This window comes from Sceloporus occidentalis, unplaced genomic scaffold (assembly GCF_023333645.1).
Source record: "Sceloporus occidentalis isolate IW3139 unplaced genomic scaffold, rSceOcc1.0.p SCAF_7, whole genome shotgun sequence".
NCBI lineage: Eukaryota > Metazoa > Chordata > Lepidosauria > Squamata > Phrynosomatidae > Sceloporus > Sceloporus occidentalis.
This window is the reverse complement of record NW_028316987.1, coordinates 24,692,512-24,709,665: the sequence shown is the minus strand read 5'-3', so window position 1 is coordinate 24,709,665 and position 17,154 is coordinate 24,692,512. Positions and strand designations below refer to the sequence as shown.

The following is a 17,154-nucleotide window of genomic DNA, read 5'->3' as shown; positions in this document are numbered from 1 at the left end:
TTCACAGCTGCAGAGTAAGTGAAGAGGTGAGTCATGTATCAGGATCACTGCCTCTGAGACTCCAGCCTTGGTCAAGCCAGCTAAGACTCAGACAAAGGAATGCCAAGAGGCACACCTGTTCCTCAAACCCAAAAGAGGCTGGCTGTGGCCTAGGGAGGATTCCTCCTGTCCTGACATAAAAAAAAAATAACTTATGTAGCTACATCTTCGTTGTGGAGTTTCTTCATATCACATGGATATTTCTGGTCTAGGTGCATAATCTTTCATAGATATTATGTAGTCTAGGCACATTTTTCTTATATACATTTTACATGGTCTGTAATGCCTAAAAGGAACATTTCCTGTACTTATTAGGCACACAGTACTTGTAATGTCTTTCAGTGGTAAGGAACATCATCTTACACAATGTTACATGCAGTAGTTCATCTCATATGTCATTTGTTGATGAATTGTACTCATGCAGAATATTTACATAATTTCAGTATTTGGTAGCACTTCATTTTTTTCAAGATATTGCATTATTTCAACTCATCTATATGCTGGGAGTTTTTGAGTTGGACAACTAACTTGTGAATCCTGGTTTTCTACCAATAAGACCTGGTTCTCAGCTGCTAGTGTTTTTATCCCACACTTGTGTTTGAAGATAAACTGCCCTGGCTGTCTGGGATTACAGTTCTTTATAGAAGAAGCTGACTGCATCAAATAGATGCAGGTGAAGTAAACCATATTGCGTCAGGTAGATCAATTTAAGTTCAGATAAGCCAAGAGGTATATGAATCACTCTTAGTCAATCCATTCTTCTGTTTCTTACATCCTCCTCCTGCTTCTTACATCTTGTATCCCATCCTGCGAGCACAACAGAAACTGCACACCTACCCTTAGATCACAGGCACCCTGATCCACTACTATAGTGGGCTCTTGGTATCCACTCAGCTTTGTTCCCAGGACCCCCCATGGATACCCAAACCCATGGATGCTCAGGTACTGTGAAATACAGTTGTTGTTGTTAACTGCCCTCAAGTAGATCTCGACTCAGGCAACACTATGGATGAGACATCTCCAAGACCCTCTGTCCTCCACTGCTCTGCTTAATTCCTGCAACTCAATACCCATTTCTTCCTTAATAGAGTCCTTCCATCTAGCATGTGGCTTTCCTCTCTTCCTACTTCCCACCACCTTTCCCAGCATTATTGTCTTTTCCAATGAGTCCTTCCTTCTCATGATGTGTCCAAAGTACAACAGCCTCAGTTTGGTCATCTTGGCTTCCAGGAAGGTTTCCGGCTTGATCTGTTCTAGGAACCATCTGTTTGTCCCTTTGGCTGTCCATGGAATCTCCAGCACTATCCTCCATCACTATATCTCAAATGAATGGATTTCCCCCCCTATCTTCTTTCTTAATTGTCCAGCTCTCATATCCATACAGGGTAATAAGGAATACAATGGCTTGTATGATTCTAACTTTTGTGCTCAGTTGTATATCTTTTCATTTTAGAATCTTTTCTAGTATTTTCATAGCCACCCTCCCCATTCTTAATCTTCTTCTGATTTCCTGACTGGAATCCCCATTTCTATCAACATTTGATCCCAGGTATGGGAATTATTTTAGTATTTGTATTAATACTATTGGAAGAGTAAAATGATGTCCCTTACATAAAATGGCAAAATCAAGGTTTGCTTTTTGGAATTTATATACACTTGGCCATATCTGCACGGGTTCTGTTCTGGTCCTGTCCTCCTACAGCAGATGCCAAAAAGTGCAGGACCTTAAGCCTCATACTTTTTAATGTCCTCCATTAAGGACAATGGAGCGGGGCCATCCACGGATGCTTAAATCCATAGATGACAAGTCTGCAGTTAGACCAAGTGGACTGTATTTTAAAAATATGGATGATTGAGTCCATGGATCAAGAATCAGCGGATATGGCTGACTGTACTTCTATTGTCTTAGGCATTTCACGTGTACGCTCCCTATGTGCTTCTCCTCCTTTTCACTTGTGGTGCAGCAGGAGTTTTAAAAGAAAAACCTTTTTTGCTGCCCATGGCACAATTTTGGTAGCTCAATGATGGCAATAGCAAGGCGCAACCTTGCCTCACCATGGGTTGGACAAAGACTGCACACCCCTAGCTGACTTCTGCATTATACATCTTTAGAACCTATTGATAAGATGTGGCTTTTTCCATTAAGGAAAGCTATTTTAAGTGAGATAGGAACCCCCCCTCCACTCCACTCCACTCCACTCCACGCCCCACCCCCGGAAATAGAGTTTGTCCACATAATTACCTTGTGAACTGCAAATTATTCAGGAATGCAACTGTTCAGGAAATCACCTGAAGATTTATAGACCCCACATTCACTCAAGGGGTTTAGTAACTGCATAAGTGTAGCCACATAAATGACAGTTCTGTTTGCACTGCCTACTGTATGCAGTTATTCACTGCCCTGTCAACAGAGATTTCAGACCTCAAATGCCATTCTTTTCTTGCTTTGTCTGAGCAAGTATTTTTCCTGACTCTTTTCCTGACATGGAAACCATAACTGCCCTTTCTCTTGGCCGTCTCAATTTTTCTAAACCCAATTAATTTTAAGGTGAAGGTGGGGATAGAGAATGTTCTCTGACTCTAGGAAGTGATTGGAGCAAAAGTAACATGTTTATTTTCTGCACAAATACAAGAAATCACTACTTTCAATATGTTAAGTGTATTCTTTTTATTATTGGCAATAACAGATGTCCTTAACAGCAAGCTTTGCTTATTTTGATGATTATATGAAATGAAGGTTTTCATTTGTATCCTGTGCATGTTTACTGAAAATTGACTCTCACCATTTGGGTACCATTTTAAATATTATTTCTTAGGAAAAGCACTATTGAACTTGGCTGGAGCCACCAATTAAGTGTATAACTATATGTCTTAATTTCTAGTATCTATTGACAATAAAATATGCATAAGATGGCTGTACTCATGAAGTATTTAAGGCTGCAGGCTCCATATTAAGAATCATCTAAATGTTTCTGTAGTTCAACTTTGACAAGAAAGTATTGCAGCAAATATTGGGCTGATAACACTTCTTTTGTCTGGCAGGCCTCTCATTTCCATTTAAAAAAAACTTAACTAGAGCTAGAATTTGTGATGCCATTCTGACCTTGGAATAGATGGGAATTCACTGACTGTGAAACAAAACCATGGAAACTCATAGCATAATGTTCAAACTTTTCAATAAGGCTACAGTGTAAGACTGTTAGGCTAGCTTTCCTAGTATTGTCTACTCTGTGACTGGCTGCAGCTTTTCAAGGGTGTTTATCACACTGAGGTTATTGGAGCTAAGATCAGGGGTGAGTGCGGATCGAACGATGCGAATTGACGTTATAACACTGTGTATTTTCACACCTGGTTCCTTTCAATGGGAGCTGTTTGCGTGGTGCTTCCGCAGGGCTTCCGAACTGAATCCTTACTGGCTCCTCATTTTGGCGAGTACGCTAAATAGTGTATTGATGGTTCGAACTCACTCCGGATTGGTCTGGTGTGGAATTCCAATTTGCTTGTGCTCTTGAACACCACTGCAAAACCCCTGGGTTGCAAATTTCCCATGATGCCGTACTGCATTTTTGCCCCATTTGCTTCTGGTGCTCCCCCTTGAATGAATGCCTTCACGTTTTAACGTGGAGAGGAGACATGCTGGCGAGGAAGGGGGAGATGGGGGGGAAGAGAGAAAGGGAAAAGAGGGGGGCAAAGAGAGTGGGGTTTGTAAAATTTCTAAAGGACTATTTGGGGGTGGGGGGGTGCAGGACGTCCTCCAAAGTGGGGCCAAGGTGGAGGCAGGGTTTACTTCCAAGTAGAACTGCAGTTTCTACACTGGTTATTTTGCAGTAAAAGAAATTTATGATTATTGTTATTATTATTATTAAAAATTCTTTCACTGCAAAATAACAACAACAACAACAAGACCAACAACAACAATAATTTGGCCGATGGGTGATACATTTGGATGAAGCAGAGAGCATTTAGAGATAGGTGCCATTCCCTATCATTCACGTGAGGCTAGGGATGGACATCCAAATGACAGATCTGAAGAGAAAGAAAAAGGAGGCTGGAGGCAGAGATGGCACTCCCAGAATTCCATAGCCTCGAGCCAAGGACCCCACAACAAACTCCAACTCCCATAGTAATAATAATAATTATTATTATTATTATTATTATTTTAAAATAATAACAATTTTTTAAAAATAATATTAATATTAATAATAATTTAAATTATTAGTTTGCTGAGGCACCAGAGCTCTCTGGCAGAGAAGGCTCAATGTCTCAGATCACTGCAGTTCCCAGAATTCCATAGCACTGACCCAGGACAGTTAAAGTAAAGTCAAACCGGATTATTTCCTAATGCAGATGCAGAGGAAAAGGATTTCAATCCAGATTATAGATGTGAAGGAAATGGAACAGGAGGCTGGAGGGAGAGATGGAACTCCCAGAATTCCATAGCCTCAAGCCAAGGACCCCACAACAAACTCCAACTCCCATAATAATAATAATAATTTAATTTTTACATAATAATAATGATAATAATTTATTTTAAAATAATAATAATAATTAATTTTAAAATAATATTAATATTAATAATTTAAGTTATTAGTTTGCTGAAGCACCAGAGCTCTCTGGCAGAGAAGGCTCAATATCTCAGGACACTACAGTTCCCAGAATTCCATAGCACTGAGCCAAGACAGTTAAACTGGAGTTAAACCAAATTATCTCCCCAGTGTGGATGCAACCTAAGAGAAGGCAACTGCTACACAGGGAAGGAGAGATGTAGATGGAATAGATGAGGAGAATGACAAGGGGATAGATGTAGATGTGGATGAAATGGATGGGGGCTCTGACACGGAGGACCCTTTGAATTTGGCTGCCAGGGATGGGGAAATAGAAGGGAGGAAGAAAGGGTAAGCTGTCTTTCCCATGAAAGTGGAGCCAGGCTCCCTTCTTCACCCTGGAAGTGCAGAGGTTCAGGATGCGTCCAGAGCCCCACTGAGCATGAGCAAGGGTCCCAATTCGAATCGTTGAATCCCCATGGTATGCACCGGTTTGGAAATACAATGTGCACTCACTCCGCTTTGCCTGAATCCGCATCACGTGACTTCCTTGGATTTGATTCCCTCTCGATTCGGAAGGGCAACGGATGGGCAACCAGGTGTGAAAAAAAGTCAATTCGCATCGTTCGATCCGCACTCACCCCTGATCTTAGCTCCAATAACCTCAGTGTGATAAACGCCAATTTTGCAGGTAGAAGAAAAGAACTCATCCTGATATTTGCCTTGCTACTTGCTGATGCTGCTACTTAAATAAAAGGAATGAGTCCGTTGGGAATTGAATCAGGGAATTTTTGCATACAAAGAAAACACTCTGCTGCTGGTCAATAGCCATCCATTTTAGTACATCCCTTGCTCTGAAAGGTTTATTTTCAGTTTAGTACTGTATATACTCGTATAAGTATAATTGACCCCCTGAGTTGACTTATTCACAGGTCAGTGTAAGTACTGTATTTTAACACACACACACACACACACACACACACACACACACACACACACACACACAGAGAGAGAGAGAGAGAGTGAAAGGCAAGATCTTAATCTTCCATGAAAGCACTGACCCCCTTCTACTCTCTCTTCTCTTTAGTATTGCACAAATAGTTATGCCTGCTGGAATCTTGTAAGCTCTTTGGGATTGTTTTCTTTTGCTTTGTCCTTTACATCGTTTGTTACATGCTTAGTTTTACCCTCGACTTATCCAGAGGTCATATCAAAATCTATAATTTTGGCCCTAAAACCTGTCCTCGACTTATATATGAGGTCAACTTATATATGGTATATCACAGTGCAGAAGCTGCTACTTCTTTTTACTATTCAGCAGAGCTTGGAAAGGTTGCTTTGAGGATTATAACCCTTAGAATCTGTTAGGAAGAATGGTCAGCAGCCCTTCTAGTTGGGGGATTTGGGAGTTATAGTCCAAAGCCAGCACATTGTGATGGTTTGAGTGCTAGACTGTGACTGGAGATCAGAGCTTGATTCCCAGTTGAGTCATGAAATCCACTGGGTGAGCCTGGGCAAGTCATATGCTCTCAGCCTCAGGGGAAGGCAATGGCAAACCTCCTTTGAACAAAATCTTGCCAAGAAAACCCCATGACAGTGTCACCATTAGTCAGAAATGACTTGAAGGCACACAACAACAAGTCTAAAAAGCAACCATTTCAAGCTCTGCTTTTGAGACGTCTCTATTGGAAATTACTGATGTACTATCCTAACTGAAAGTGGAATTGACTCCTCCATGTTTCAGTTGTTACCCCATCCAGATTCAGTAGGGGCAAACACATTCTACAATACAGAGAATCAACATCTCAATTTTAAAGTTTCAACAAACTGCAAATTGATGTTGCAGTTGCATACCGAACACACAAGAGGGAGATCATGCCCATGTAAACTATGATTGTTATTTGAATTTTCTGGAAGAATAAATTGTATTAGTTTGTTAAAATAAAGCAAGCAGTGCTATGGCATCATGAAGGCTAAGAGATGACTACAGATTGCCATAATAAATTTGTTACTTTTTGTTGATTGATTGAATTTCTTTATAGCAGCTATGAGAAAACTCCTTTTTGTTCTTCTTGTTTCAGTTGAAGGACTCCTTTAAGGCAAAGAAAGCTATTCTGGACTAAAGGTAGCACAAATTGGGAGCTGAAATGTGATCAGGACCAGAGCTGGCAAGGGGCCTTGCAGTCTTAATGTCTTTTTTAGAATCATAAAATCATAGAATCGTAGAGTTGGAAGAGACTGCAAGGACCATCCAGTCCAACCCCCCTGCCATGCAGGAAATCACAATCAAAGCATCCCCAACAAATGGCCATCCATCCTCTGTTTGAAGACCTCTAAGGAAGGAGACTCTACTACACTCCAAGGGAGTTTGTTCCACTGTCGAACAGCCCTTACTGTCAGGAAGTTCCTCCTAATGTTGAGGTGGAATCTCTTTTCCTGTAGTTTGCTTCCATTGTTCCGCGTTCTAGTCTCTGGAGCAGCAGAAAATAAGCTTGCTCCCTCCTCAATATGACATCCCTTCAAATATTTGAACAGGGCTATCATATCACCTCTTAACCTTCTCTTCTCCAGGGTAAACATCCCCAGCTCCCTAAGTCGTTCTTCATAAGGCATAGTTTCCAGACCCTTCACCATTTTAGTCACCCTCTTTTGGACACGCTCCAGTTTCTCAATTTCCTTTTAAAATTGTAGTGCCCAGAACTGGATACAGTATTCCAGGTGGGGCCTGACCAGAGCAGAATAGAGTGGGACTATTACTTCCCTTGATCTAGACACTATACTCCTATTGATGCAGCCTAAAATCGCATTGGCCTTGTTAGCTGCCGCGTTGCACTGTTGACTCATGTTGAATTTGTGGGCTACTTGGACTCCCAGATCCCTTTCACACGTAGTTTCATTCAGCCAGGTGTCACCCATCCTGTATCTGTGCATTTCATTTTTCCGCCCTAAGTGCAGTACCTTGCATTTCTCCGTGTTGAAATTCATTTTGTTAGCTTTGGCCCAGCTTTCTAATCTATTAAGGTCATTTTGAATTTTGATCCTGTCCTCTGAGGTATTAGCTGCTACTCCTAGTTTGGCGTCATCTGCAAATTTGATAAGTATGCCCCCAATTCTGTCATCCAAGTCATTGATAAAGATGTTGAATAGCACTGGGCCCAGGACAGAGCCCTGTGGGACCCCACTGGTCACTCTTCTCCAGGATGAAAAAGAGCCATTGTTGAGCACCCTTTGGGTTCGGCCGGTCAACCAATTACAAATCCATGTAACAGTTACTTTGTCTAGCCCACATTTCACTAGCTTGTTTGCAAGAATGTCATGGGGAACCCTGTCAAAGGCCTTACTGAAATCAAGATATACTTTATCTACAGACCTCCCTTCATCTACCAAGCTGATAATTTTATCAAACTTAGTGAATTTTAACCATTGTGGGCACTGGTGCATCTATAACATTTAGTATAGACTTGAGCCAAAGGGGCTCTGAAAGGCAGTATTTGCACTAGGGAAGTGAACTTGCTGTATGTAATTGGAGATGTGTAGGGATATAGGTGTTATTGGGGGGAGGGGGGGTTCTTAGTGAATTAGATAGTAAAATGATTCTTTTTTGTGTGTGTATATCTCAGATGGGATAAATCACCCTAAATGGACATTAGTGGGACACACTCAATAGTCATGGCATCCTTCCAGATAGTATCTATATTTGATACCAGAAGCAGTATGTCAAGATTTTTATGAATTATACACAGTTGAAATGAGTGTTATATCTAGAATTGTTTGTCATTTGTGGAATTCTTCTACTTATGTGTGGCAGATATTTTTGAAAACTAAATGCATTATTTAGGAGATTTGGGGCAGGCTGGTTTCAATGAAAATGATGCAAATTGCAATCAAAGGGGGAGGTTTGGCCTTCCAGATCTTCTTACATACCACCAGGCATATATGTTATCTTGTATTCAGTTTTGGTCATATCCACTTAAAGTAAAAAACATCTAGGGGTAGCCGTGTTGGCCATATAGCAAATCCAATTACATCCAAACAACGATACCTTTATTGGGCCAACCAAAATGCACAATTACATGTTGCAAGTTTTCGAAGTCACACTGACTTCTTCATCAGGCAAGCAGGTGAAAGAAATTGAAAATGTTAGTCATAGGCCTACATTTTCTGTTTCTGGTCTTAGTTCAGATGGTAGGGAGGGCTATCTGCAGGCTGGCACCTCTCCCTTTGGCCATGTAGATTTTCAAATTCAAGGAAATTTAATGTCCGTTTGCGACTGAAAGAAGATGTTTCCTTGGAAGCCAGCATGTCTCCTTCCTTTGTAAAGCAAGGGGTTCCTATGTAGGTAGAGAACACTGAATTTCTCAAGAAGTCTTCCAGTTTTGCATCAGGAAAGCTTTAAGTGGTTTAGAGGCAAAGCATGTCAATCAGACCCAATATTAAGAAAAAAATTGCTTTACCTTTGTTGGAGGCAGAAAGCATTTCCAGTCTGTTTCAGGTTCCCATTTCTCTGAAACACATTGCTTGCGTTGCTCCACAGTCTTCCCCCTGAGCCTGTCTGAAGCCCACTTCTATGTTACCATGTTCTCCTTCTCTCTCACGGTCACTCCTACAGATAGTAGGTTTATGGGAATGGCTGTGTGCGTGCAGAAGTCCCATGGCTGCTGGCCAACCCCTGCCAGTTGGAGGTAGGTAGAGGAGCAGAGAGAAGGTTCCAGGGACAGCAAATGAGGGGAAGCTGGGGTGCAGACCCCCACCTGTCTCAAGGCTAAAGGGAGAGGAGGGAGGAAGAAGGCGGGAGAGGGCTGTTTCAAACCATTTAAATTTTGTCATTATTACAGTTTTAATCACTCTTTTTAGGTGTTTTTAATCCTGTGAATTTTGACTGATAATGCTTTGGAAGCTGCCTTGAGTCCCTGTTTGGGAATAGCTGGGGGCAGAAATGTGGGAACCGGGGGGGGGGGGTCAGAGGTGGATTTGTGCAGTTCCAAGTTGTATGTGGATTGTGGATGTGAGTATTTTACAATGAGAAGTCACTCTGCCATTAACCCCCTGCCCAGCACAAGTCAAGGGCCAGAAGAAAAGGAGTGACACCTCCAGCTATGGCTAAAATGTGGGCTCTCCAAGGTGCTGGGCTTGGCTTGGCTTTTGGCTGAAGGATTTGATGTACAGGGGCGGGGGGTGGGGGGAGATTATTGCCAAAACCCAGCTTCCCTGCTGATCCATGGGAGTGCTTGAGCATTGTCACCTAGGTGCCCCATCTGCCCTTTACCCTCCCAGCTGGGCTGTTGACTAGCCCCCTCATGTCCTGAAGGAGATGGTGCTGATCCTGCCTCTTGGCATATGGCTGAAGGGGGCACACACATAAAGCTACATCATGTCCTCTGATGGTGTCACCAGGTACAGTCCACATCTAGTGGTGATGCCACTGGTTTGTGCCTACTTATCATGAATGCCACTCAAACACTCTTTTGATGCTATACTAGTTACAGATTAGAGAAAACAATACTAAAACTATAACATTCTCTGATTAGATACAAGGGCAGTAACCTGTGGGCAGCAGGTTTCCTATCGCTTTACAAATCTAGGACCTATTTTTCTCTTCCCACATATTTGGGCAACCCATGGCCCACAGAATACATGCAGCCCTGAGAGGTCTTCAGTGTGTCTCTCCCACATCAATGTCTAGGCCTTGTGGCAGCGGGTGACTCCCATGTCAGTAGTAAGAAGAGTCAGCTCCAGGTGTTTGATATCTTTAAAGAAGCTTTCCAAGATGCTCAACATATTTGGGGGATAGGATTCAGTACTTTGTGTAACTCATTCAAAGACTGAATTAAAACCTGGTGTTGATCTACCATCCCACTTACATGAGAGCAATCAGTTACCACTCCCAGGTCTCCACCAGATTTCTTTCCCACTGCCAGATTGTTCCATGAGAATGTGTTCCACATAGCCTGTCAAGTGGAGCATAATTGTAATGAGGAGAGCATGCGTCCTCCCCATGAAAAATCCACTCTTGACAGTCTACCAAAAAGGCTTAAATGATATTATTAACTAAACAAAAGGCTTTAGTGGAGCTGAGATTCTTTAGATCTGAAGGGTGACTCTTGATGGTGAAAGGGAATCCCTTGTGAGAGACCAAGAGTAAAGAAATTATTACTCAGTGAATAGAAACTTGAGATAGAAATATGCCACTGCTGGCAAGAAGACAGGATGTTTCTTTTTCAGATACTTTGCTCACCCAACATTGTTCATTTGATAAGAAACAATGAAATCTTTATGTACACTGAACTTATCACCTGTCGCTCAAAAAGAAAGGTTGTAAGGTGTGTTTCCTAGAGTTTCTTTATTGTTTCAGTTCCTATGATACATCTCTTTGAAATCACAGTTCTTGAAATTTGTACTTCTTACTATTGCTTATATGATCTACAGAAAGTACACATTTAGTATGATTTCACATTTTATATTTGGAGGTATATACCTAAACATATAATGTGAGAAAGAGACAGATACCAGTTTAATCAGAGGTATCAATAATTTGAATACACTCAGAGTTGTTACAGTTCTATAGACTTCTTCTTTAATAAGATTTTTCCCCATGTTTGATATGCGAGTTGAGTCTCTGTTATCCAAAATGCTTGGGACCAGAAGTGTTTTCAATTTTGAATTTTGTTAGATTTTGGAATACCTGTATTTGCATATACTTAATGAGATATCTTGGAGATGTGACCCAAGTCTAAACACAAAATTCATTTATTTTTCATGTACTCTTTATATACATCACCTGAAGGTAATTTTATGGAATATTTTAATATTGTTGTGCATGAAACAAGGTTTGTATACACTGAAACATCATAAAGCTAAGGTGTCACTATCTCAGCCACCCATAAAAATAGTTTTGGTTTTTGAAGTATTTTCAGATTTTGGAATTCTGGATATATATTTGTTGAAGCTATCTAAAACATAAAATAGTAAGATTAAATGATTATTTTAAATACTGTACTTTAGGGATGGGAGCTACAGAAGTGATTGTTTTCAGCATATGGCCTGGATAAAGAATGCTTATTAGTCCCTGTGATACTTCTTTTTTAAAATCTGCTTTCCCACAATGTTCAGTGATCCAGAAGATGAATGGGTTTTGAGCTACCAGGATCAGTGGATTAAATATACAGTATGATGATTCTAGTGTTGCAGAGTTTGATGTTATAAAACTGTGATGCAGCATTCCTAGGAAATGATTTGAACATCTGATCACAACAATCAGACATGTTTTGTGATCTATGTTGATGATTTGTACCGAAGAGTAGGGATGGTAAATCTCAAATTTTCTGAGCTCTAATGGATGTTGAAAACAACAAAACAACAGTTCTTCATCCAGTAGCTTCAAGACACCCAGTAATTTTTACCCACAATGACAGTAAACTGCACAGATTTTCTGTGACAGCATCACAGCTTGCCCAAAAGGCTGTGTAGTTCTCCAGAAACTGGTCAAATTCCTCTGGGGGGAAAAATACAGTGTTACCCAAAACAGTTTTTTCAATATGAAAAGGAAATTATGCAGCATTCAGACTGTGAAGTTTGCACAAAAAGATTGTTTCTAGGCAGTCACGTATGTGTTTAGTGCAAAACTGCTGTTTTTTAACAACATGTTTTAACACAATTGCATAACACAAATGTTGCATGACAGATATTTTGCATAAAATGCAGCAGTCTTGAAGGAGAAAATAGGCATGTAGCTTTCTTGTGCAACATTCCTTTTTTTCTGTGCAAATTTGTTGTGTAAGATTTTTTGTTGTGCAAAATTGAGGTTTTCCACAAAAAACAAGTTTTCCTCAAAAAACATACACAATGATAAAATATAAAATAAATCATTAAAACCAATTAGTCAAACATTCAAAACAATCAACCTCCACCTGAGTCCTCCGGTGCCTTTTCAGGCTCTGGGATGATGTTGGGTGGGGCAAGGCAGTCCCCCTTCCACAGGCATGCCTCCCTCTCAAATAGCTGGGCTGGAGTGATGTTCCTGGGCTCAAAGGTCTGTGAGCCAGGTTTTAAAGGTGCCTCTCTCACAGGCATAGTTCTAAAATACATAGCATCCTTATTTTATTGTCCCGTATCTGGTGTTCTTGTTAAAAGTTAAAATAAGTTGTAAGAACATAGTAAAACAACATAAGGCAAATACTTCTGCTAAGATAGAGACATCATTCGGAGACATGGGGCGCGGTGTTATCAGTACTTTGATGACACCCAGATATATTTTTCCATGTCTCGGTCTACAGCTTTGACTGCACATGGAGTCTCTCCTCTGAATGAATGTCTTAATGCAGTAATGGACTGGATGAAGAAAAACAGGTTAAAACTGAATCCAGACAAAACGGAGGTACTTAAAGTAGGGACCCCAAATTGTATTGTGATACAATCTCCAGTCCTAGATGGGGTCACATTCTCCTCAAAGGACTGTGTTCACAGTCTGGGGGTGATCTTAGACTCGTTGCTCCAGATGACAAATCAGGTAAATGCAATGGTTAGGAGTGCCTGTTATCAGTTTCTGATGATACGCCAGATGCATTCTTTCCTAGAAGTGAGGGACCTAGAAACTGTAGGACATGTGCTGGTAACCTCACAACTCGATTTCTGCAGTGCACTCTACATGGGGCTACCCTTGTGCTTAGTTTGGAAACTTCAGTTAGTGCAGAACGATGCAGCCAGGTTGGTTTCTGGCATAGCTAGAAGCGATCACATAACACCTGTTTTAAAATGTCTCCGCTGGCTGCCTATTAGTTTCTGGGCACAATACAAAGTGTTGGTTATGACCTTTAAAGCCCTAAATGGCTTGGGTCCAATCTATCCTCACAACCGCCTCCTTCCGTATAATCCACTCCGCACACTCAGGTCCTCTGGGAGGAATTTATTGCAGCCTATGAAAACTAGTCTGTCTGCAACTACCCAGAGGACCTTTACGGTGACCGTTCCCAGATTATAGAGTGGCCTGCTGGAGAAGATCCATCACATTACCAGCAAAAAACAGCTTTAAAAAAGCTGTTAAGATAGACCTCTTCTAGTAGGCCTTTCCCCAATAGATAACCGGCCACCAAATTGGAACCTATTACCCCTCTGAATCTGCTATAACCATTGTTTGATTTGTTTATTTTCAGGTATGTTTTAATTGTAAATTGTTTACTTGTTATTTTGGGGTGGGTGGGATACTGGGATTTGGGACTATACAGTTTTAATTTGTGAGCTGCCCCAGTTGTCTTAGACAGAGAGGCAGGATATAAATAAAAAATATTTATTTATTATTATTTAAGATATATCACTTTATCTCTTATTTATAGGACAATTATTCTGGCCTTATTTTCTGCCATGAAGGGTGGCCATTGTGTATTCATGAGAAAGTCGTAGTACAATTGGCATCTCTCTGCAAAGTTCGTTTAAAACCAGGAGATTTTTACTTCCAGATTGTGCCAGTGGGAAAGCAGTCTGTCAACTTAGTATTAAAATGTCTCTCCAGACATGGACATGGAATAGAAGAGCTTCTTGTACCTGAGACCATGTATGGCTATATTTTCACAACACAGTTTTTGGAAAATTTAAATTGTCAATGGAATGGAAGTCCTTTGCAGAGCTGCTTGCTGACAACAGGCCCAGCTGTATATAGGACACCTTGGGAAAATATTGTGAATCCTACTTTTGTTCCTAGCACTGAAAAAGTTATTCAGAGATACACAAATAAATCTCTGCTTGACAAGTTAAGCAGCAGCCTTGAAGCTGAAATCATGACACAGACCATGGAAAACAACAACTTCCATGAGGCCTCTCCATCTAATGATGCTTGCTCTACTGTGCTAGAGGTACCGTTTGCAAACAGCTGTGGAACTCAAGGCAATGATCATTCTGGTCTTTGTGATGGAGGTAGAAGCCAGGCTGAAATACCCAGTTTAGAACTCCCAACTGAAAATGTAAGAGAACATGACATAAATTCAGTAGCACATCCTGAGGAATGCCAGCATATCGCTTCAGTGGTAGAGCATGTTACTAAGGAACCGAGAAACGGATTTGACTTGACGTCTGATTTTTTACAAGAAAATACATCAAGTTCTCCACTAGCAAAAGATTGTGTCACCAAAAGCATAACTTTTGGCACAGACGTGAGCAGCTCGCATCAAAAAGGGCAGGAGTCTTTGTATTTTGAAAGAAAGCGCTTATTTAGAAAGTCATATATAGAAGCTTTGCAAAATCCAATGAATCTAGGTTCTAGCTCTGAGGAATCAATTGCAGAAGAAGAACCTTCTAAACATATAAAGGACACAAGACACATGGATGATGTTGATGTTCAGCATGAAAGCTCTTGGTCAGCAAGATTTTCAAAATGTGTGGAAACAAGAGAGGCCATTAGATTTTGTCAGCATTCCCAGGCTTCTGAACAACTTCCTGTATACCATCAAATTTCTCCAGATGAAGATTCCAGGTCAGGTTCAGGAAGATCACTATCATTACAAAGAACACATAAGAATTCACCAAGTAAAGATTATCATCTTGGTGAGTCCTCAGATGGAGAATTCAGTGCAAATTCACCAAAAATCATAAATGGCCATTCTATGAAGCTGGAGAACTTAGGTTCCAGTATACACGATTTCACCAGTACCAGAAGCAAAAAGGATGAAGGTAAAAAATAATTAAAAATAAAACTTCACTGCATGTTGCTTAATAAGACGAGTTAAACAATTTTAAGATGTATGTGTTTTGTTACTTTATTTTGCTTTATCACCACAGATCCTATTGATGATACATTTGAGTTTCTCATGTTAGTGTTTCCTTTGAACAATCCTGGTTAAGGATGTCTTTGTATGAAATAAAAAAAAATGTATATATTCCCTTTTTACAACAGCAGCAAAATAAATGGAACCAAGGAGCAACCCATTGCCTATCATCAATTGGCTTGTAATAATAATAATAATAATAATAATAATAATAATAATAATAATAATAGGATTTATTTATATGCCGCCCAATCACTTGGAATCAGAGATTAAAAGTTATTATGGCACAATCCAGTAAGTCAGGAAATCAAAAACACTCAACTGTGCACCACACTTCGAACCGTGTAACACATGACTTTTCTAATGAATCCTGCCTTCTTATGATGTGGCCAAAGTACAGCAGCCTCATCTAGGATTAAAGCCAAAATTATACAGTGTGCCTGTGTCATATTTGGCTTTCATCTTACGCTGAAAGCTGTGCAACAGAAAAGGTAATGGCACGCATGTGTGCACTGTCCACACAATGGGGCTTGAGCATACATGGTATTTGTCTTACGCGGGAGGTCCAGAACGGATTCCCCGCATAAGGAAAGGACTCACTGTATTTCCTTAACTTGATATAAAATACTTATCTGTGAAAGACAAATATGTAATTTTTGTGAGTTTTTTTTGGCTATGTGGCCATGTTCTATAAGAGTTTGTTCCTGAAGTTTGGCCAGTATCTGTGACTGGCATCTTCAGAGAATGCTAACCTGGGAGAGAGAGAGAGAGAGAGAGAGAATACACACACACACACACACACACACACTGTGTGACCCTGGGTGAGAAGGAGTGAGCCCCGTGTTAATCTGTGTATTGTTCTGTACGTCAGGAATAAACTCTTTTAGAACATGGCCACATAGCCCGAAAAACCCACAAAAACAATGGATGCTGGCCATAAAAGCCTTCCACTTTACAAATATGTAATTAATTTACCTTTGAGTTTTTTCCTAGGTCAGAGGTATGGGCACTTTGGTGTAATTCAACCATGTGTTCTTTTTAGTTGCTATTTTAACCTCCAAAATTTTAAGATTTTCTGAATGATTGTGTCATACATTTATGCAACTAATAACATTTCTTCCCAAGAAAGGCCATGAGTGCAAGATGAAGAACCATACATCTTGACTGTAGAGTATGGTTATGCCATGTGCATTTAAATCATTTCCTGTTCACAGAGTGGCAGGAGCAGAGAACGGAAAAGTTACTTTTTGGGATACAACTTCCAGTATATCCCAACCAACATGTAGTCCAAAATTGTAGTCAAAAAATAAAGCATTTTAAAGCTCTAGGGAGCAGCAATTTATATGTGTGTAGGATTGTCAAATGTTACAGTAGTATGCAAGGAAATTGTGCTGCTTTCTAATGTTAGCACAGGAAATAGTAAAATAACTTTCCGTTTTGGAGTTGCCGCTATAGGAAATAGTCCCGGTACTATTTTTAGCAAGTGGTGTGTCCCAAGCCTCATTGCCAGTCTGGCCTGTTCAGGTTGTATGTTATTGGAAAATGTTTGCTTTGTAAATGGAGCAAGGATGCCAGAGTTTCAGTTCACTTCGCTTCTTAAGTCTTCAGTACTAGCAGGTTAAGTCTTTTTTTTCTTTTTCTTTTTAAGAGGTAGGTGCTTTTGTATGGATTAGATTAGAACAAGTTTATAAATGTTACTTGTTTTGATTACAAATCTCAGAAGCTTATGCCCATGATGGACAGAGGTCTGGGAATTATAATCCCAAAAAAGTTACTTTTTCCAGCTCTGGTTGGAACCAGGTCCTAAACCCAAAAAC

At 40.4% G+C, this 17,154-nt stretch overlaps 1 protein-coding gene across 1 annotated transcript in view; it reads left to right on the top strand.

Annotated features, from left to right (window-relative positions):
• Positions 1-17,154, top strand: part of PLEKHG4B (pleckstrin homology and RhoGEF domain containing G4B) — a 107,053-nt gene that overhangs the window by 47,333 nt on the left and 42,566 nt on the right. The window contains exon 3 of the mRNA XM_089532270.1: positions 13,913-15,242. Within this exon, the coding sequence (XP_089388396.1) occupies positions 13,913-15,242 (1,330 nt within the window). The remainder of the gene's footprint in view (positions 1-13,912; positions 15,243-17,154) is intronic.